Genomic DNA, 22,413 nt, shown 5'->3' with positions numbered 1-22,413 from the left:
AACTATAACTTCTCCTGTAAAGGGATGAGGTGTGTGTGTGTGTGTGTGTGTGTGTGTGTGTGTGTGTGTGTGTGTGTGTGTGTGTGTGTGTGTGTGTGTGTGTGTGTGTGTGTGTGTGTGTGTGTGTGTGTGTGTGTGTGTGTGTGTGTGTGTGTGTGTGTGTGTGTGTGTGTGTGTGTGTGTGTGTGTGTGTGTGTGTGTGTGTGTGTGTGTGTGTGTGTGTGTGTGTGTGTGTGTGTGTGTGTGTGTGTGTTTGCATCTAATGGTACCTGCAGTTATCGCTTGAGGAAAGATGGAAGCAGACGCAGACTATTCTTTGCAATTGAAGATACATGAGGAAAGTGGGTCATTTATGGAGCATATATGTGGATCAGTGAAAAATACATCTTAATCTGAATAATGATTTAGGGGTGAAAACGCCCTGCCAGCTCCATGTCTAAGTGAGGCCAAATCATATCAGGGCTGTGACCATGCTGATCCAAACTGCAGTTCGCTCTGCACAATCCTACACAATCAGCACTCAGATCAGCTCTCACTCAGAGAAGAGAGTGGTGCTGTATAACAAGTGTGCTTTGTAAGTAGGTGCAGAAGTGAGTGTCATTGACTCTTCTTTTTCGCTCCCATTCCTTCTCAGACTTCTCTCAAATGCCTCCAGAGTCCACATGAGACTCAGGTGGATGATGAAACTCTCCAGACTGTCATTTAAAAACCCAAACTTTAAAGCGAAAGCCAGGATCAGAGGGATGTGATGTGAGAAAGCTGCTTTTGTTGAAACCAATGTGTCTTAAACAATTGTTAGAAATTAGCAAGTTCATTAAATGGGTAAAAGAAAAAGGAGACACGTCTTCTTTCAAGTCAGGCACACAAGAATGAATGAAGTCTCTCTCTGAATCCCAAGCTGCTATTTTACACACAGGGACAGAGCGGTTATTTATTTGATGTGTGCTTTCGTCATTCTTTTTCGCACTCTTCAAAGTCTGTCACCTTAAAAGAGTCAGACTTTGTTCTCTGGTGAAATCATCAGACTTCAAGGAGTCAACATTTCAAACGCAAGATAAATTGTTACAGTGCAGCGGAGTAAACAGCACATATTCACACATTCAACAACACCTTCTGGATGTGCATTCTCTCCCACTTAAACACGAATACACACCTAACACTACGCCACACACACACACACACACACACACACACACACACACACACACACACACACACACACACACACACACACACAAACCTTTGAAGACAACGTCCAGGTTCTGACGTGAGGATTATTGAGTTATTGTCTAGTGTCTGTGTGTATTATGTTGCCCACTTACACTTATATAAGAAGAGACATGGCCTTTTAACATAATAAGCAAACATTTGTCTCCTCTGTAATATGATTGTTTCACGGCCAGTAACAACAGTGCCAGTGTCCTTTTCTCTCAGTCTGTTGTTAACACAAAGACATGACCAGGAAAGGATGGAAATTACACCTGATCTGCGAAACCCTGGAAAGTTTAACAGTTAATAATGATTAGGGTTAAACCAACTCTGACATGCATTGTAGACATGACTGGACATTCACTCAGGCAGTGACTGATCATGGAAATGTGGTGAAATTCATGCAGAATGAGACACTGAAAAGTGCTTTCTGAACTGGTTGGCGTATGAGAGCTGCCCCTGTGGACTACGTTACATGATACTTGTTAGACGCTTTTATCCAAAGCGACTTACTTACATTCAGTACTGTGGACAATGCCCACAGGAACAACTTGGGGTGAAGTGTCTTGCCCAGGGACACAACCACATGCTCACTGCAGTGGGTTTGTACTGAACACCTACTCTGAACCCACTGCCACACCTCTGGATGTTTTGGAATCAAATGTTGTGTCTATAGCCCAGACACATTAAGTCATGTAGTTATCCTTAATTAGGTATTACTCAAAGACTGTGTGGTATTAATAACTATTCTTTGCAATTGCCATTGTTTATGGATGTTCGTCGTATTTTAGCAATGTGCACAACCAATGGGGATCCACTCGTAAAAAGCAATTCTCCATAGTGGTCAAAAGCTCAATGATAGAATCACACTACATTGCATGCTGTGTTAGTGTAGTTCATCATTAAATGAGTTTCAAAGTTCATTGTAGATGGTGCTTACTCAGTTGGAAGAAAATCAAGCATAGGTGAAAATCTCATACTACTCATGTAATGTAGCCTGGCTATTCTAATGATCAATTATTAACAAGAACTGGCTTTTATTCCAAGGCATTTTAAAATATGTTTTCTCGTCTGACGATATTGTCAAAATACAGATCTAAGTAAATATTGTTGGTTTGACTACAGTGGAGTGCTGTTGCACCTCTCCAACCCTTTCAATTTGAACCCCTTCACACCTGGTCTGCTCTCGTCCAGGTAGTCCAGGACTGGGTTGTCATACGCCAGTTGTGCCTTCCTCCGGGCCGACTCTTCCTGTGTGTTGACAGAGGTCTTCGGTGTTGATATATGCTCCTCTTCTTCTTCTTCTTCTTCTTCTTCTTCTTCTTCTCCCTGTCCCTCCTCGCAACGACAGGCAGTTGCCTTGGTGATGAGGCGATCGAGGGGTTTGAGAGAGTGCATCCACTGGGGCAGGAAGTCCCAGCTCTGCAGCTTAGTGGGCAGGTGGCGAGGAGTACGGGCCTGCATCACATTAATCATGGAGATGAAGATGGTCAAACACAGGAACGGAGCCCCAACGCCGGCCATCACTCGCCAGCCTGCCAGCGAGAGGCCCAGAACCAGCGAGGGCAGGAGCACGAAGCACAGGAGGAGGTACAGGACTGCAAACCAGCGGTACTTGGCAGTGCGCTCACCAAGGACACGCGCCATCCTTATGGGCAGGCGCGTGAAGGGGAGAGGATACCACAGCATTATGCCAAAGACGTTGAAGAAGAGGTGACACAGAGCGATCTACATGCAAAGACAATGCAAATAGATGCAGTATGTGAGGGCTGAAGATGCCAACATTCATTCCAAAGACATAATCCAATGATACCAGATGAATGCTTGAATGAAAACTTTATTACAGACTCAGGGTCCAGATAAAAGATGGTTTTAGTGTTGGCAGTTTAGTCTTTAGAGGATTTACCAACAATTGTTTTCCCTGAAGCACATTTAGCTGCTTTCAGCTTATTTGTGCAGAAATCATGTTCATAAATATAGAGACCAGTATTATTATAATGTACCATCTGTAGATTATTATCTGTAACACCAATGGTTTTGTCTGGGTAGGGGGAAAATATATTCTGTTGCAGTTTTCAAAATACCTGTTTTATCCATTGACTGTATAAAATATTGCCACAATCTTTGTGATGTACCCCATAGGTTTATGAAAAGCCGTACTGAAGCTCAAAGTGGAAGGGTTGACTTCGCCTGACAACAACAACAAAAAATGGGCAAAGAGGTGGATAGTCTTTAGAGATTTGTCGACTCACAACCTGTGACAGCACCAATATGTCAAAGCTCTCATGCTCTTAAATATAAGTAACTTCAAGCCTTGATTTGATTTAAACCAAGGAGATATATCCCTTGTAGAGTTAGCAGTAGAGACCTACCGTACTACACTTTAAAACTACTGCACTTTAGAATTGTACTTTTTTGCTGTTGGGCATTTTATCATGGGAGCCAATGGAGATGGACTACATTCTTAACCCAGTCTCAAGAGGACATTTTAGGATATTCATTTTAGGCACTTCCTCTTTGTTTTTTCGGCACAGGAGGCTCCTGCTAGGTAGTACACTGGCTTACCTGTATGGCAGCTGCTAGCTTGTTCCCAGGACTGGCCAGAGCTGCCAGCAGAGCGGTGGCCGTGGTGCCGATGTTGGACCCGAGGGTGAGGGGATAGGCCCGCTCGAGGCTGATCACACCGATACCTGAGGGAGACGACAGAAGAACGCTGTGTCAGAGGAAAAAGGGACTTTCAATTAAGATGAAAAGCTCATAATATATACAACTTAAATAAACGTTACTGTCTATCACCTGATGTTAGAACAATGGCTTATGTTAGGGTCTCACAAAACAAAATAAAACATACAACCTTGAAGGACTCCCTTACAAATAGGCCATTTGAACACAAACAACTCCATAAATAAATACCAGCAGGTGTGCAAAGCTGCAATAAAGTGTCTATTTTGCCTTGTTGAAGTTGGATATTGCAGTCGGAATGAAAGTTTAAGTGATATTTTCTTTTACCCTAGGTGCTCTGAAGCGTTTTTTGAGTTTGTTTTCAATGCATGATACTAGGGGATGGTAAGCCCCAGAGTTGGAGTGCAGGGAAAGCTATATTTAAATAAACAAAGTCAAATAAACAGAATTACCTAATTAAATATATCTGAAGGTTGGATGACATCCATAAATATAGTCTTTTGCCTTTTAGTTATTTAAAGCTTCTCAATTACTCCTGTTTAAAATGAGACATGATTCCCATCTTACATTTATCACTGAGTAGCAGCAGGCCGATGACTCAGACATCACTGATTTGACATGCTTCATTTAGCCAGCGGCATACACTGACAGTTGTGCAATATGTTCTTCCAAACTGCACAGGACTTATTTCAGTGGAAATAAACAGGTTTATGTCCTTATTTGGCCCCAGCTGAAACATTAGCTATAAGCTAACAAGAAATCTTAAGATATTCTCTTGACCGTATGAGATGACACTCATTTTAGTTAGCAAATAAGTACAAGAACAATCGGGTAAATCCTCACTCAATGTACAGTTAACAATGTATTACTGCAGCAGTAAATGTCTGTTCAGAGGTTGTGGTGTTTGAATTTATAACTTTGTGTAAAAAGCAGTGGCCTGGCAAACAGCAGCCCAGTTTACGAGCTGCGAGATTACAGTGGGGTTTCTTCCTGGTTTGATTGAGAGTAAAGGTACATGCTGTTATGGCCGGTCGTTATCTCTCTGGCACAACAACATTAAAACAAAGAATTCACTTGATATTTTTGTTAAATATTAAGTCATTTAACCTCAATCCATCAAACTAAATTACTATCAACTAATACTAGAAGCAGAGTCCAGGACAGTATCATCATTGAGAGTCTTTTTTGCACAGTGCCGAACGGAGAATAGGATCTGAAACTCGGACAGTTAGGATCCATTTTAATAAGATGATTAACAAGAGACTTTCTGTAACAAATGAGACACAACTTGAAGAAGAACCTTCAAACTAGGTAGATGCTGGGATCGGCCCTGGACTTTAAAGCCCAGTTTATCCAAGCCTACAGGAAAAGTACTTTCTATGGATGGTATATATAATGTGTTTTGTAATCCTATGGTCTACAGAGCAATATCCTTTAATCCTATGCACAGGAGGCACATATGCATAATGTGTCCCGCTGGCATTAGTCACATTACCATTGTTTAACTATGCTATATACAAAGAACATGTAAATGAAAGATTGAAGTGTATAAAGAATAAGAAAAATCAATACAATGATATGAGAATCATAAAGTTACTAATTTAGATTTTGCATATGCTGACGAAGAACCAACAATTACCCGTCAGGATGCTACAATTAAATGGATTATAATTCATAATACTCATTGCATCTATTTATTCATCATCCTTCAAAGCAACATCTGCTTACAATTAAAGCATTGTATTGATTGATGTCATCATAAGTTTGATATGTCTAATACAGGAAAATAACAGAAAATACTATAACATTCTGTAAGTATGGCTATATCGAATACCTCATAGTGTTTTTTTTTACACATTTCTAATATATATTTAATATTATTTACTTTGAGGGAACATATATATTCATGGTTCACAGCTCATTTAATCCATTTCAAATGGACGGCCAATAATTGCTATATTAACCCACACACATAGTTTTTTCTATGCTCTACTTATTTTCACAATAACCTTTTATTTTGTAATGATATGTTCACATAATATAGTATAAACAAACAACTCTGAGGCTTTCATTGGTGGTGCAAAAGCTTATTTCACCCACCTATTAGAGGAGTCAAGGCTGAAGTGAAGACAGAGCTACTCTGGACCACAAACGTTATCCCTGCGCCCACAAACATGGCCATGTATCCTGACAGCCACCCACACGGATATGGCAGGTCTGTTGAGATAGAGAACGGAGGGATGGCAATTACCCACGATAAACACATCAATATTAGTCTTCTCCACCACCTCTCTCATGTCAAAAGCATGCCCACCTGTGTTGATGACTTTGTGGATGACCTTTGCGACCTGGCCTTTAAGAAGAGAGTTGAGCAGTTTGACCAGCAGCAGCAGACAGGTGCAGAGGACCGCCAGAGAGCCTGCGAGGAGGATCAGACCCACGGTGAGGTCTGACAGCCCCGTGGACACAAACAGATGCTTACCTGCAGGAGGACAGGTCCAACAAACATCAATAGATTATTACACACAGTTTTATTGCCTTCTTAGCAGGGAAGCACTGAAAGGGAAATGCTTACTATAAAAACATTACAATAATGAGAGAACTCACATTTCAGTGGTGATTGAGATAAGTCATGCCTGGAGCCACAGTTTGCAGTGCTCACATTGCCAGTGGACTGTAGAAAGAAAGAAAGAAAGAAAGAAAGAAAGAAAGAAAGAAAGAAAGAAAGAAAGAAAGAAAGAAAGAGCATCTGTGATGAAAACACAAATTAGCAATGCAGTTTTCACTGGCAGCAGTGTCAATGTATATGTGGCGCCACTGTGTGACACATTGTGTCTGCATGTGCAGGGGACAGCAGTGGAGACGGGGCCATTACCATAACCAGGTCAGTCTGGCACCATTCTTTCACCAGGCTCCTGTTCCTCATGTCCTCATTTCCCATGGCGATTCCCGTGATCACACACTTGTCTAGCTGAGGGAGAAAGGAGAAATATTTTCCATCTTTTAAATTCTGTGAGTCAAAGGAAAGCAACATGTATTATTCACCCACCAATCCTTCAGTCCTTCAAGGAGACACCTTAAATCTAGTTCCCATCACAGCTGTCGAAGGCACTGTTTGTTAAACTTCGCCCGCCATAGTTACTTCTGAGATGTCCATTAAACGTTTCCAGCATCACGCAGAACATAATAACAATAAAAACAGCGTCAGAGTCACTGAATCCGTAGAAATGTTGAAAGAATGGTTTCTTGATGTAAGACAAAGGAAGCCTCTGATTTCTCGCTGGCAAATAAAGAATTTGCAAACAAGAAGTGTTTCAAACAGACTTTAAATAGTACAACAGTATGAATAGATCTCAACGCAACATTGCAACAAGTTCCCCAAAGAGCAGGTTACCTATCGCCCAAACTCTGCAGCATCCGGGATCGGCTTGGGGGAATACTACACAGTGAATGTGACTTTTATTTATGACATAACCTGTAACCCACATACTAATGTAATGATGTGCTCATTGACCCGATAAGCCCTCTGATAGGTCGACTACTTTAGGCAGTAAGCTAGCCAGCTAGGCATGTTAATGATTGCACCACGCATTAGCGCAAAGTAAGGGTTTAGAACATTCCTTACACTTATGAATTGTGTCTTTGGTTTTGAAAAATACTCTATTATCCAAAATCTTCAAATATCACTCTCACTGCGGAAATCCAAAGACTGAAGACCTGCCATGACTAGGTCAACTAAACTAAGATTAGCTGTTTAGGGGAGGGGTTTAACAAATGGTTAATCACAAAAGCTGACTGGCTGATAGTTACCTGTATGATGAGCTTGGTGACTGGCTCAGTGATAACTTTGAGCAGCTCAGGTGCTTCCTCTCCGGGATGCAGCTTGAAGCTGGAGACCAGCAGGAGAGACAGCTTGGTGATGAAGCCGCTCGCCACCTCCAGCGGCAGCAGGACCAGCACCGACAGCCAGTTGAAGCAGTCGTGGATCGTTGCTCCGGCAAAGGCACTGCAGTGGGTCACAGTCATTGTCTGTGTTAACTAAGGTCAGCCATTAACATGATCGACCACTCAAAATGATTGCTTGGTAATCTGCTTTTCATGGGTCAAGTTTTGTATATGTGGATGATGTAATGTGCAGTTTAGTTTTGACTTTGAGTTAGTAAATTATGAATGTTTAATCAATTATATTTATTTTTTACCAGACACAGATTAAAATACATGCCATCTGTGCAGTGCCGTATATTTTCATGCCAAAAAGATACTGGCGGAGTCAATGTGTGTTGGTGCCATTATTGTCACTCTAATAAATTATACTTAAACGGAGGCTGAAGCAAAGAGGCAGCAGGCAGCTGCGAATGCTTTCTCTTAACCCTCCTCTGCACTTGCAACACTTGTATCAATCTTCCTCCATCTCCCTACTTATGCTCTTCACTTTTCCATTTCAATTTCTTATTCCCTGCTCTTCAGCTTCTCCTGCACTCATGCTGTGCCGCGCCACCTTTGTCCACTCACCGTTTAAACTCATTCCTCTCTGCTGCTTGCATCATGGCCACCAGGGTGTTCGTGACTGAGGTCCCAATGTTGGACCCCATGATGATTGGAACAGCAGACCTCACCTCAAGCACTGTGGGGTGAAACCACGAAGAACGACACATTTCACTCGAACAATATAACATTTATGACGGATAAGTGTATGGCATCATTATGAATGATAGTGTGTCACATCAACAGTGGCTTCCCGTCATTCAGAATGGCACATGAGGTCATGAAAGTAATTTGAGGGGGAGTGGAGGCAGCTTAACCCACTCTGACGGGGGTTCATTGTTGAGAATACCTTTAATGATGATGAGCTACAACAGCATGCACACACACACACACACACACACACACACACACACACACACACACACACACACACACAATTCCATGCGTTTGCATCTCTTTGATAATTACCTATATTCTCTGAGTTCTTTCACAGAAGGGATTTGAAAGGCAGCTCATGCATACTGATATCATTCTCTGTTAACAACAATAAGACCTTATAGCCTGCACTCATTAGATAAAGACAGGCTGTCACCTCACCATGTCACTGTTTTTGACTCAAGATAAACTAGACTTAATGAGAAGGTGGGGGGGGATTAAAGGGTGTGAAATATGTTGATTTCATTATCCCTTGGATCTCATTCCAATCTACTAGATTACATTAATTCCCAGATGTTTTTCGCAAATGGTTATCACAGTACTACTGTCACCTACTACAATCTAAAATGTCAGAGCAGTCAGTGTGTCCTAATAATCAAACACAAAATATATATTTTAGCAGAGAGCACTTTTTTTTAATGTCTTTTGTAAGGTTATCGATGAAGACATTTTCTATTATTCGTTTTAAAAATCTATCTGAAAATGAGCTGATCAGATTTTGGCCACTTTATGATGTCATAACGTTTTTTTGGCTCGTGTAGCCATTAGCCAATCACCAACCAAGGTAACTGCCGCCCAGTTTATCACCTGAATCTCCTCCGAGAGCACCATTGTGTTCTTTTTAACCAGATATCTCTCAGAGGGGCGTGGGGAGTGGCTCCTTATTTTCATCTAAAGTAACAGACACAGAATCAGCACTTTTGAAACAGGGCTGAAACAGAGGGGATTATGGGTAATGCTGCAAGATATGATATGTTTAGTATTTCGAGCCAACCACTTCAGAGACATGTTTTGTATATATCCGAGACCTATAATATATTGATGAAAAAGGGTATAATAGGGGACCTTTAAGTAAGGTTTTAAATGGAGGATTTCTAGGAGAACATTTTCCCAGTGTGGTATTAGTTCTCTCTGCAATGTTATGCTCCTACTCACATCCCGAGGCCACCAGACTGACGACAATGGAGGTGGAGGTGGATGAACTCTGGACGAGCACAGTGACCAGGATCCCCACCACCAGCCCTGCCACGGGGTTGGACAGCACGGCATTGTCCTGGAAAATGTCCCCTGCAACTTTACCTGTTTAAATATGCGAAACACATAGAGATACAGAAATGCTGTTCTCGGACATGACATGTTAGCCAAGAGCAATGTTAAATAACATTCTAACTGCTTGTTTCTGCAAATCCTAAAAGGTCACCAGTTGCAGCTCTGCAGTAAATTATACAGCAGGACCAACAGCTCAGTGACTCACTTATTTGGCAGACATCAGCCGGGGGAGTCACTTTAAACCCAATGAGAGGCTACTGAGGGTCATGGTACTTACCCCCTGCTAACTGGAAGGCAGAGCTCAGAGTGTCCAAGGAGCAAACAAAGAGGAAGAGGAGGATGAGGAGGAGAGGGGTCTTGGATAGATTGATGAGGAGCTGTGGGATCTTGTTGGAAGTCACTGCTGTGGTCTGTGAAGAGCTTTCTGTTTAAAACCACAACAATAAAAACAAGGAGATGGTTAAGCCTGCATGTCTAACCAACGGGAAGTTATCAAAATATATCACAGATATGTTTTCCGGTCATTTGAAGCATTTCCATTTCTTTAATCTCTCTCCGAGCTTTCCTACAGAAGTGATTTAGAAGCACAGAGGCAGCTCCTGCATTCTGACATTGTTCACTTCAGACACTTAACCCAAATAGGACCTCAGAGACCGCGCTCATTGGAAACAGACAGGTCATAACCCCAACGTGTAATGGTCTTATGAGGCAAGATAAACAAGACTGACTGAAATGGTGGGAGGTTACACACACATTAAAGAGGGAAAAGGTTGCAATGACGTGTCGCCTTCGTTAGGAAGAACACACTTTAGTGTACTTTGAGTCATTCCCACATGCTACACACCACACCAGCTACCAAGAGCACTCATGGTTTTGGTCTTTTGCAGACTTTGTTAACAGTAAGATCAAAGAACGACTCCAGCCTTATCCTATGATTAAGTATAGACAGAAGTGGGAGAAGTACTCAGATCAAGTATCAGAGTGTATAAATACTCTGTTACAAGTACAAGTCCTGCATTCAAAATGTTAATCAAGTAAAAGTATAAAAGTGTTGGCATCAAATAAACTTAAAATACCAAAAGTAAAAGTACCCATTATGCAGATTGGCACATTTTAGTATGTTTTTCTTATAATTATTGATGCATTATGTCTTTATCAAAGCTGGTAAAGGTGCAGCTAGTTCAAATTAGTTTACTGCAGGGTGGCTTGTGAATGTTACTCGGGGTGTAACTAAAGTCTTAATTAACTGTTGATTATATTTCACATCAAAAATCCAAAGTAACTAAAGGTATTACATAAATGTAGTGGAGTAGAAGTACGAAGTAGCAAAATATTAAAATACTCAAGTAAAGTACAAAATGGTACTTATGTACAGTACTTGAGTAAATCTACTTAGTAACTTGACACTACTAAGTATAGCTTAATTTACCTGATGACATTGTTCTGTATAAGAGAGATCGCATTAGTAAGACATTTCACGTAGCTAAAGAGATCAAAGTCGTCTGAAGAACTACATTACCCAGCAAAATGCTGCTGAGGGACATCAGGACTGTGTCTTGTTGCCCGGACTGTGATCCCATTGGCCCTGTGTGTGTATTTTGAGCATGTCCTTATATCTAATGAGCATGTGGTTTGGATTCTGCTGTTGTTATTTTCCTTTTCAAAGACATCAGACCTGCTGCCGTGCCAGGAAATGATTCTTCCTTTCATGCTGCTCTTGTACCTTTCTCTATATCAAGTCTATCCTCCTCCCTGGGTGAAACACAGCTGGTTTGGTGTTTGGTATGTTGGTTGTGGATCTCAAAGCTGCTGCTCAGGTCAAGAGCGGACCCGATGCCAGACTCCCTGTCCTCCTCCTGCGGGAGTTTGGGCTGTGAGGAGAGCTGAGTCCCTTGTATCATCAAGCCTGATAATGAATAACAAGAGGATGCACTCAGGTGGGGAAGATCAGCTTTGCATTTCAAAGTCATCAAAAAACAGAATGCTGGGAATTGAAACTAATAAGTTACCATGGCAGTTGATCGCTTGTTTCCGACCAGAGGACGCCATTGTTATAGATCGAGATGACATGGTGCATTGAATGCTGTGTAGAAATATGGAAGCAATTAAAATCACAGCATGAAATGGTTGTTAAGGGAACACATAGAGAGTCTATGTGTTTAACAGCCTGCAGCAGGAAACATAGGCCAAAGGAGACCAATATGTCTCAAGGCTGTGAGTCTCTCCCTTTGCTACTGTAGTCCACAAACAAGCAATTAAAACAAAGGCGGCCCACAGTGTGTGTAATTGGTTTTGAGATCAAATCACACTTAAACTGCACACACCGAGAGGCGCTATAGACTATTAAACACCTGAACTAAGAACATCCATAACATTCACCTGTTTGCAACTTACACATTATGTATCACTTGTATATAGACTACTACTTCTATTCTCTTTTATTGTTTTTACTATGTTATCTGTTTTATTGTGTTTACTGTTGGAGGAGCCTGTGACCTAAGATTTCCATCGGCATGACTATCGCTATGTACGAAGGACAATAAAAGCCTTGAATCTTGAATCGTCGCTCAACAAACACCTCGTCAGAATCAATACGGTCACATCTGTATCCATGTTGCTTATCTTCCCTTCGTTTTCTGCAGCTGCAAGTCAGCGCTAACGAGACTCTCCTCTGTATGGAGCAGCAACTCAAAGATAACCAAGCTCTCGGTGCACAGAGAACTGTTTTCCCCTTTCATTTCAGCCACTTTGCCATAGGGACTCCAGCGGAGGAGGGAGTACTAAAGTTGTCTGAATATCAATCTAATGTGTCCCTGTAAAGCAAAGAGGATGGAAGTGAGTTGAGTAATTACAGCAGTGGAAATTACAGTAATTACCGTCGCTACATCTTTCTTGTTCTGTGTGGCATCCTCCTGCTGATTCTGATGTGAACAAGTTAGCACGTCTATGTGGGAGTATGTGAGACAAGTTCCATAGATTGCAGCTCAATCCTCCCTGAATGCACTTTGGTGATTCTGTGGAGTGAAGGCTTGAATCCACTCTGCCTTTGTCTCCTCTCTCAGTTTCCCTGGTGTTGTACTTTTTGCCTTCAAGTCACTGTGACTCACAGTTATATGTCTATGCTTTTCATGTTTTGCCAAAATGTTTCTTCTTTAGTTCTAAATGAAGCGGGGGTAAAAATAAAGGATTAATCAAACATTTAGTAACAGTTGTGAGCTTGCCGGATGTGTGCGCTCTTGATGCCCTAGCTGGAGAAAAATGTCCACAGATTTTCAATTAAAAAACCATTTGTTTCAAATAATATAGAAAGCTTTAGAGCAGTATTGATTCAAAATGATTTTACTCATCAAAAGATTATTTTGACATATGAAGTTGGTACCTTACCTTGTCTGAAACCGTGCTAGGTGTTGTGTTTGACCCCCTGAGAAGGGAAGTATCGACCTGAAGAGTAAAACCTCTTTAAATAAGCCACCAGTTAACACCTCACCCCTTAACTTGCTCCCTCACCAGAGCCCTTATTGTTAATCAATAACACAAAGCCTTAAACTAACGATGCATGCGTTTGGAAAACACATTGTATATTAGGTGATGAATGATGTGTGTTCAACCATCTATTGTTCACCTGATTTGGGGCTGGATAAAGTATCCAAGATGAAGAGGACTGTTTTGTAGGATTAATGATGCATGTCGCTTGAGGTTCTTCTGTATTCCTGTGTAGAAAGTAGGGGAAATCTGACACCTAGTGGTGAATGTGGGAAGAAAAGTACAGTGTCTCTGTAGTCCGCTCACACTGTGGTGTTTGAACAAGTTAAAGCCAAGGTATTAAATGATCATTCCTTGCATGAGATAGGCCAGTGGAAGTATGGCAAACATGCGCGATGTACAGTGCGTGACCTTTGCAGAATGTTCAGATGCTTAGGCACCATGATGATTCTGAGATCCTCCTTAACACACACGTACACACATTTACTGACACACCCCACTACTCACAGACAATGTCCTCCTCACCGTGGGAGAAGGCCGTGATGGCCTGAATAACAGGGTAATTGTTAACAATTAGTGGATTCTGTCACATCAGCAGTGCTCTCACCCGAATCTGCTGACCTCAGACTTGCATCCATGAACTCAGGGCAGCAGAACATGAATGACCAACTAGACTAGAGTTGTTACTTTGTAAACTGCTGGGTGCCAGGGAGAGATAACAGCTCTGTAGTGTTGCCGGCAGCTGGACTCGAGCCGAGGCTGCGGTCAATGGGCGAAGGGATAAATCCTTCAGATGTGGTGCCGCTTTGAGCAGCGAAAAGCGACGCAGAGACACTCGTTCACATATGGAACATGTTATCACTTATACACACATGGATACATCTCTGGCACGACTCCAGATATTTTGGGTAAGCCCCCCCTCACTCCCTGTGATGCTGCTAATTCCCTCTCCAGATGTGCAAGCCCCTGGGATGTTGCTGCTCAGCCTGGAGTTAAAGAGGTCACCGAGTCATCGTACAACTACCTGCCACTCAATGAGCTGGAACCTGCAGGTGCACACTGTGGGTCCTCTCTCTTCGGTTTGTGATCATATTGCATAACGTTACACTGAGGGATACATGTGATGCTTTACGTTGGATTGCAATCTTTCTTTGAAATAAAGGTAATCTGCCAACTCATTATTCACAGCTATTGCAGGTGGACATCCACATGCTGTACATGTCTGAACTTGAAGATTATTTTTGACCACTGTTATTATTAGTAATGTCTTGGCTTTGTAACATGATGTAACTGTAGCAATAATTCATGCCCTTCATTATCACAATTGAATTGTATTTACACCGTCTATGGCATATAGAAATAAATAAAGTGGATTGGATACTGTTATCAATTTGACAAAAGGTATAATGACATTTTTAGCTCAACAAGGAACATCCCATTTTGGCAACTCAACCCTTAACTGAAGCAGCATATTTGGCCAGCTTATTTCAAAGGTAACAGTAGGCAGAAGATAGAAATACTGAAATGTTAATGTTCCAACCACCTTCTCATACAATGCACTCACTCCCCTTACCTGCTCTACTTACATAGAGCTCGTTCGATCATTAGTCCCTCAGTAAGGCTTATCCCCTTAACTAATGAAAGATGGTATTACTTTAATCTGATTCTGTTTGAACACACTCAGTAAAGTCATTTCTCATTCGGTCACTTGGTCCCTGCCAACTTGTATTGTGTGTGTTTTCATCAAGCTCTGCAGCATTTCCTGTTCTTTTTTGATCTGACCCCTTTTGACTGTGTTTGGATCTTATCCTCAAATGTGGATAATTGACCATGTCTAAAAACTGTAAGCCAAAGTAAACTGAACTTTCCCTGTGACATGAATGTGTCATCACCTTTGGGCCAGTGTCACGGACCAGATTGCCGTTATGGTTTTCTCCCCCGAACATCTGAATTTGTGTTGTTCCTGGTTTAGGTATGAACTAATTCTTACACATAAACACTAAAGCAGATGTGCAAAAGCATTTATACAAACATGTTTAAACCCCTCTCAGCTCCCACTCCACTTTTTCATTACATTAATACATGAGATAGTCAATGCTGCTTTTTGAACCTGCAGTCATCAGTACGGCATCCATTTTTAATGATGTGAATAAGTGCAGAGTAATGACGGCTTCACTCAACAGCATCAATTTATTGTCAATACACATTCAGTTGGTATGTATGCGACACTCAAAGTACAATGAAACAGCATTATCACAGGTTTTACAAGCAAGTGTTTCAGTGTGCGTGAGTTTGTGTGTGAGTTCGAATAACCATTTTTAGTTTCATTCAATCAAATTCATTGCTTGGGTGTTTTATAATTTAGTTCACTGTTCTTTTTCACAATGTTGTACATTTGTCTGTGTACATATGATAATGTTTATGTATTTTATGTTTATGATTATCTTGTATCTTGATGGTTATGTCCTTCCATTTATCACTTCAGCTCTTCCGTGGAGGATGACGGCGTGTCAGAGCTGTCAGGACACTCCTGAAAAACACGTGAAAGAAAATACAGCTTGCATTTTCAAGTATGGATTTCTGGGTTTTTAAATAGTGAAATACAAAAAAATACGTAACAGCATTCGTATGTGCACAGCTCACCTTCACTTTCTCCAGCTCTGGTCTGCCTGGGAGGGACTTTTGTGAGGAAAAGGCCTGTGAGGTGAGACAGGTTAATCACATTATACCTGATGGGTATAAGTAATCTGAAAGTGTGCATGTAAATAAAATGAGAACAAGGATTGAAAGATGTTTGAATGACAGATTTGTTCTTCTCACCTTCCTCGTCTGTTGCATCTCCTCTGTGGATTTTGACCTGTTTTTCATGTGCTTCTGAGGGGAGGTGGTGCTGGGACACTAGAAAGAAAGAGTCATATATGATATTAGACACGGACGAGTGACTAAAAAAAATGTGCCTATCAGGCTTTCACACACCTCGTTTGACTTCTGTTCCATGGCTGGCTCTAGATTTCTTCAGGAAAAGAGCTGTGCTGATGTAGGGTTAGAATAAGATGATATATTTGTAATACCTTGGTTGTGCAACTGTAAAGACAAGAGAAAGAAGAGGTACTTTACATGTGGTTATATGCAACAACAATGGTTAAAAGTAAGACAGTTTACAATAATTATTTAGTTTACTTGTTATAATCTGATCCAAAAGGCTTAACTGATCCCTGATTTTGCTATCCTGAGGGGCCGCATGAAAGATTATACGACAAATCTGCAGTTATGGCCTCTTATCACTAGATGGCGACATACTGCTGCTCCCACTTCACTTCACTGATGTAAATATTTAGCTGGGAGACTTTCCTCAGGGGATTTACCACGGAGTTTACTAATTGTTCACACACACTCTGCTGCTTCTCATTTTGCAAAAACAAAACATTACTGGGTTTTTTCAGGATTAAATTTAACCGTAAATTATATATTTTCATACTACTTTCAATAATTCACATCACAGAAACAATGACTGATTAACATGTATTTGATTGGTGACAATAATAAGATTTAGATAGTCTAGTCCTCTAACAGTAGACCTGCTCCATGTTCTACTGGTAGGTACGTTTTAGACCCTTAAGAATTAGGAACATTTAAAAAAAAAATGAACACCTTAAAATAATCAACAAATGAAAGAATCTGAGATGCTATAATATGAGAATCTGAGAATGACTAGTTCTGACTCCAATTCACAGTGATGCATATTAAAAGCTTGTATGAAACGTAATGTGTATAAGCAAAGGGAAGACAAAGAGTCCCAATTGGAAAGGGCAAAGAGCCAAAAATATATCAGCACCCTCACACAGTCGGAGTCATGCAGGACAAAAAACACTGTCTGCACAACTGAAAGGCCACAATGATTAGCAGCCCAGAGTCACAGTCAGATCCACAGCTGGTGTCAGGGGCCCCGGGGCCTCAGACAAAACACCTCTGGCTGTTGGTCCATCTGTATGAGACAGACTTTTATAGTCCAATAATTTCAGTACTGCCATTCGGTGTCAAGTGCCTGTCTGACATCTGACCAGTTTGATCAGATCAATCAACATACTTTCCGGCATGTCTGAATTTGACCGATTTCCTATCCGGCAAGAGGCTTGAGATGGTGGAGAAATGTGGTGCACTGATGAAGATTAAGATAAAACATAAATGTAAAGAGTACAAAAAGCAGTAAAAAAAAAAAAGGATGGGTTTGAAGATTCATGCTTTACATTGGAAAAAACAGTTGGGTAAAATGAAAATCTTAAAAGGTCTATTTACTTTTGTTTGACAAAGCTATATCTTGTTGCATTTGTAGGGAAAACGCATCACCGCTGAGCTAAATTGACCTTGTGCAAACCTCAAGAATATCGTTAAATTATTTAGTTTGAAAAAATCAAAAATATATTTTTGACCTAGTGTGTTGTTATATTAAATGTTTATTTACATGTTTTCAAATGGCCTAATATGGCTAAAAAACCTGAAAGTTAAAATCCAGAAAAGGTGGGTACAACTCTTTTATTTATATCTATGAAGCTATGAATTATTCATAACTAAATAAGCCAATGAGTCAACAACAACAAAATATCTGTGTATTATGTATTAGTTTTCACAATAAAACTCATCCAATTGCCTTGATCAGGATTGTGTGCACATGATTTGATCAGATGTTATTGACTGTTACCAAACAAACATTTAAATTAAGGTAACATGTTGATGCTGATTTGAGCATCACATCAACATCACTCGAACTGAGCCCTGCACACTTCAAAACAACGAGAAGTGCAGGCAGACTAAAGAAATGTGAAAATCTTTCAGGTGAAATAACCCAAAATATTTCTACTTTAGCAATAAACTCAGTTCCTGGGCCTTTGAATCATGATCTCTTCAACTAACTATGTGCTTTGTAATACCAATGATAACATATGTTTTTCCTTGAAAGTGTGAATTTTCAAAAGTGTTATGAAGTTTCTGGTAAGACTATGACTTGCGAGAATGCAAAGACTCCCTTTCTGATCCGACTGAGTGTTTGGCCCTGATCTCCAGTCAGACTGCTGCTCTACGGGAAGCTCTCAGGGCTCATGAAGAATAAATGGGAGCCGATCGACAGGAGCTCACTCGCCCACTGCGAAGCCTGACGTCAGCAACACATTTGAGGCTGCAGGGAACTCCATTAGAAAGTCCCACTTCAACAGGAATTCATGTGATATTCAACAAGGCCTACCTGCTTTAGCTGAGTGATCTGTAACAGAGAGGACTGACCCAGTGGAGAGTTCACAGCTTCTTTGGTACATCAGCCCTATTGTGCACACACATGTCCGTTCATTATTGCACACCCTGGGGTATACAAGACTGTTTTACTCCATGCACTTACTCTAAAATGTGCATTGGATAGAGGGATAGAGAAGAATAATCTCTGCCTTGATGGTGAGTCCCGAGTGCTCTCTCTGACCTAAATGAGAATGATTTCCCTGACCCTGACTCTGTCGCTCTCTGTCCATCTTTGGTTAGACGAGGAATCCCTCTTTTGTAGACGAGGCAAATGGATGGACCGCGTTGGCTGCTGGTGGACGTGTATCTCCTCTGTAGCCGAGGTAAGAAAGCCCTGTGGCTATTAGAAACATTTCTCCATTGATTAATCCACATGAACAAGCTAACAACAGCGAAGGTGACACATTCGAAAACATTACGCCTCTGTGTGGTATGCATGCAAAAAACGTGTACACGTGAAAATGCTCAAACATGAATACGTGGACATGGGCATACAAGCAAAGCCTGCCATTCGCCTGAAAAGCTACTTCTTCTGCAAGGATGGGCAAATCAAATGCCTTGCAGTCTTTTATCGCCCTTTATATTCTTCTGTCATGACTGAGACATTGAAAGAGGAAGAGGAGGAAACACCGGAGTTAGAAAAGTTATACATTATGAGTCTCAGATATATAAAAATATATAAAGAACACGTCTATGATGTGTTTTGCTCAGAATACCGAACAGATCATGCATTTTAGAAATCCCTCATATCCCTCTATTCCAGCCCTGTTAGAGAATGGCTGATTCTGGGTCCTTAGCTTTAAAAAAAAAAAAAGGGAGGAGGAGGAGGAGGAGGAGGAGGAGGAGGAGGAGCTTGTGCCTGCTCAGAATGTTACGAGCTACAGCTAAATGCTGCCATGATTAAATGCCATATCATGTTCCAAACCACTTCAAGGATTATTTCTGAAAACAGAAGTTGAGTTCCTTTTTTTTAATTTCCTGCTTTTTTACACACGCTCTCTCCAGTACAGGTTAGCTCTGAGTGTTAGCGATGCTTGCTAATGTAAACAAAGACCATATGATCCAAAACACATCGTGCATTGTTTCTGATAGCAACGTTTCTGATGATGCAAATCTGGATCAGCTCCGTTGTTCCCCCGTTTTTGGAGATGTCGGTATCCGAAAAGAGAGAGGGTTTTGTTTTCTGACACTTTGTGAGTTCACTGACACACCGGGGACACATATTTATGTATAAGGGACATTAACCTGTTAAGCCCCAAAGACCCCCTCGGCAGGTCTCTTTTTTTTTTTTTTCATGACACTGTGTCTCAGGGCATCTTAATATTTAAGAAACTATTAATGTGTTATACCAGATTAACGGGAAAAATCTCAGCTAACTGACGATACAAACCATTTTTACCAAAGCAAAACACAAGCATCTAAATGACCCCTGAGCGAAAAATGCTAACGCACTTTGGCACAGAACTCAAGATAAAGATACCCTTATTACTTATCGTAGCTGCACATACAAGATATCCGATTAACGCTGAGGTCCCACAGATTATATAGGTATAGTATCATCACTGATTGATCCGAACTCGCGAAACAGGGGAAGCAAACAGACATCACAACACGTACCTTTATGGAGCTTTTACAGGAGATCGTCTCACCGTAGCTGTCAATCTGATCAAAAGACGTGTTCAATGGCATTAAAACGAGAAAAAACGCGGCTGAATTGGTTGATCCATAGGTTGATAATGTGACTGTAGCTTTGAAAAGATTATTTATAATCCATAATTCCATTTCTATGTAAAAATCGGAGTGTAAAAGTTAGCTGCTAATGGTAGCCACCAGAGTTATCGCAGCTTCCGGTTTTGGCTATGCGTCACTCTCACTCCTTATTTGGTAATGTGTGTGCGTATGTAGGACTTCCCCTCGATTCCATTGGCTCTGACGGTTAGAAAGAGATGTCAATCATCAAAATCGACCAAGGGGGGCCAGAGATATGGAAAATCCACCCAAATGACCCCAGAAGTGGGGTTTTTTTGTGCTAAATCTCTCTAAAAAGGTCAAATTTCACTTGTTTTGCATCAATCTTGATACAGGGTACTTATTATATGTTGTAGTTTGGATTCCTAAAGCTTTTAGTCTACCATCCCATCATTCAAGGGTGGTTTTACATTATCACTCCTTCAGTCTTCTTGAAAGGTAATTATGACAGCCTGCTGAGGACATATTCACTTTTGCTGAGGTTGTGGACAACAACAACGATACATATTTCAGTATTGAATCATCTTTGAGTCAACTATGCCACTATTTCAGTCCAGGTGGTGAAATTGGAGCCTGGCTTGACATTCCTGCCTCGCCACATGTGTGTTGTTGAACATGCTAATCAAAGGAGATCACATGCACATGATCTGTAATTAAAGAGGCCGTTACATGCATGCACACAGTGGTGGTTGGAGCACCGAGGTGAGCGTGTGGACAGCAGCTGCACCGGCACATTAAGAAAGCTCACTGGGACAAGGACATGATGTCCTGTAATTGATGATGATGGGTTTGTCTGCTCAGCAACACTCAGGTGTGACAAACACACACACACAAACTCCAAGATGGATGAATTCAGTCAGTACTCGACCAACACATCTGCTTCCAACCTGGGTCTCAGCTCGACCATGTGCCTAATAACTGAGTCAGTGATGAATCCGGTCCTTTCCATTATTAACACACTGAGCCCAGAGCCTGTCCTTCACTGTCAGAGTACGGTAATGTGCAAACATTGATCTGATGGATTGGTTTTGTTTTACACCACTTATGCATTCCTCTGCAGGACTCTCAAAGGCACAGTGATCATTATTCAGAGCTTCCATTAGCAGAGGATTGAGTACACAAAATAAACACTTCCCAGATCTTCAAAACCTGTTTGTTATCTGTCCCAATGTCAGAAAGCAAGCAAATGGAAAAGAGATAGGAGAAAGCATTCCCGCAAGATGAGAGCTTTTCTATCAATGAGGAGATGAAGAGGTTTATCTCAAGACAGCATAAGACGTTTATCAGGCACAGGAAGACAGACAGGAGGAGAGGATGAATGATGGGAGTGACAGAGAGAGAGAGGGTAGGCAACACAGCAATCACCCACAAAAATAATTTAAGTCAAATGCCTGGGGGAAATCCATATACTCACCTCCTTTCCTTCCTTCTCTCAGTACAGACGTGCAGTGGAGTAAATGGCACTCCTCATCTCACTGCTGCTGTTGTGTCTGTGAGAGCACACCCCTCTGCCCATTCATAGCTCCGCCGACGCACCCGACCCGACGCGCGCGCGCACGCGCGCACACACACACACACACACGGCAGTCTGAATCTGTGTGTGATAAACAGGTACTGCCCTATTAATTGTCTCAGGTTAATTACTTCAGACAATCAATCTACAGGATGTGTGAATGAGATGCTTTCCAGAACCAATACTGTTACAAACATCACGATATGCATGCTGACATCATTCGTGTAGATGAATGCATCTATGACTCATCTAATTTGTTTTGCAACACATACAAAAAGCCAAATTCACCCCATAATAGTCCTCCCAGGCTCCTCGTGAGAAATCACCTTCCAGCAACAAGTCTGTAGAAAGACAAAGCAAATCATTGGCTACAAACCCTTAATAAAGAGCCAATCGCAGCACTGCAATGATCCGCCGTCACTCTGCAAAAATGACATAATTACATGACAATTTTAAATGTAGAGGGAGGGTTCTGTACCATGGTCAGCTAAATGCACCTGCTAATTTAACAAAAGCTTGTA

General features: G+C 41.3%; 1 protein-coding gene and 1 long non-coding RNA gene across 3 annotated transcripts; both read right to left on the bottom strand.

The window, feature by feature from the left end:
- Nucleotides 1-351: 351 nt before the first annotated feature.
- On the bottom strand, nt 352-13,289 carry slc34a1b (solute carrier family 34 member 1b). Its single transcript, XM_034093199.1, has 13 exons — nt 13,246-13,289; nt 11,871-11,944; nt 11,585-11,767; nt 10,139-10,285; nt 9,748-9,891; nt 8,404-8,515; nt 7,702-7,897; nt 6,767-6,862; nt 6,499-6,565; nt 6,206-6,373; nt 5,992-6,108; nt 3,775-3,899; nt 352-2,937 (listed from the first exon to the last, which is right to left on the bottom strand). The coding sequence occupies exons 2-13, from the start codon at nt 11,929-11,931 to the stop codon at nt 2,329-2,331; spliced, it is 2,025 nt and encodes a 674-aa protein (XP_033949090.1). The 5' UTR covers nt 11,932-11,944; nt 13,246-13,289; the 3' UTR covers nt 352-2,328.
- A 2,226-nt stretch (nt 13,290-15,515) lies between these two features.
- On the bottom strand, nt 15,516-21,934 carry LOC117454300 (uncharacterized). 2 transcript variants are annotated; one of them, XR_004552966.2, is made up of 5 exons: nt 21,794-21,934; nt 16,321-16,428; nt 16,165-16,242; nt 15,988-16,041; nt 15,516-15,874 (listed from the first exon to the last, which is right to left on the bottom strand). It is a non-coding gene; the product is annotated as an uncharacterized lncRNA (long non-coding RNA). The 2 variants fall into 2 exon arrangements; XR_004552967.2 differs by lacking the exon at nt 21,794-21,934 and adding an exon at nt 18,584-18,643.
- Between the last annotated feature and the right edge of the window lie 479 nt (nt 21,935-22,413).

Source organism: Pseudochaenichthys georgianus, chromosome 10 (assembly GCF_902827115.2).
Source record: "Pseudochaenichthys georgianus chromosome 10, fPseGeo1.2, whole genome shotgun sequence".
NCBI lineage: Eukaryota > Metazoa > Chordata > Actinopteri > Perciformes > Channichthyidae > Pseudochaenichthys > Pseudochaenichthys georgianus.
This window is presented reverse-complemented; position numbering and strand designations above follow the sequence as displayed.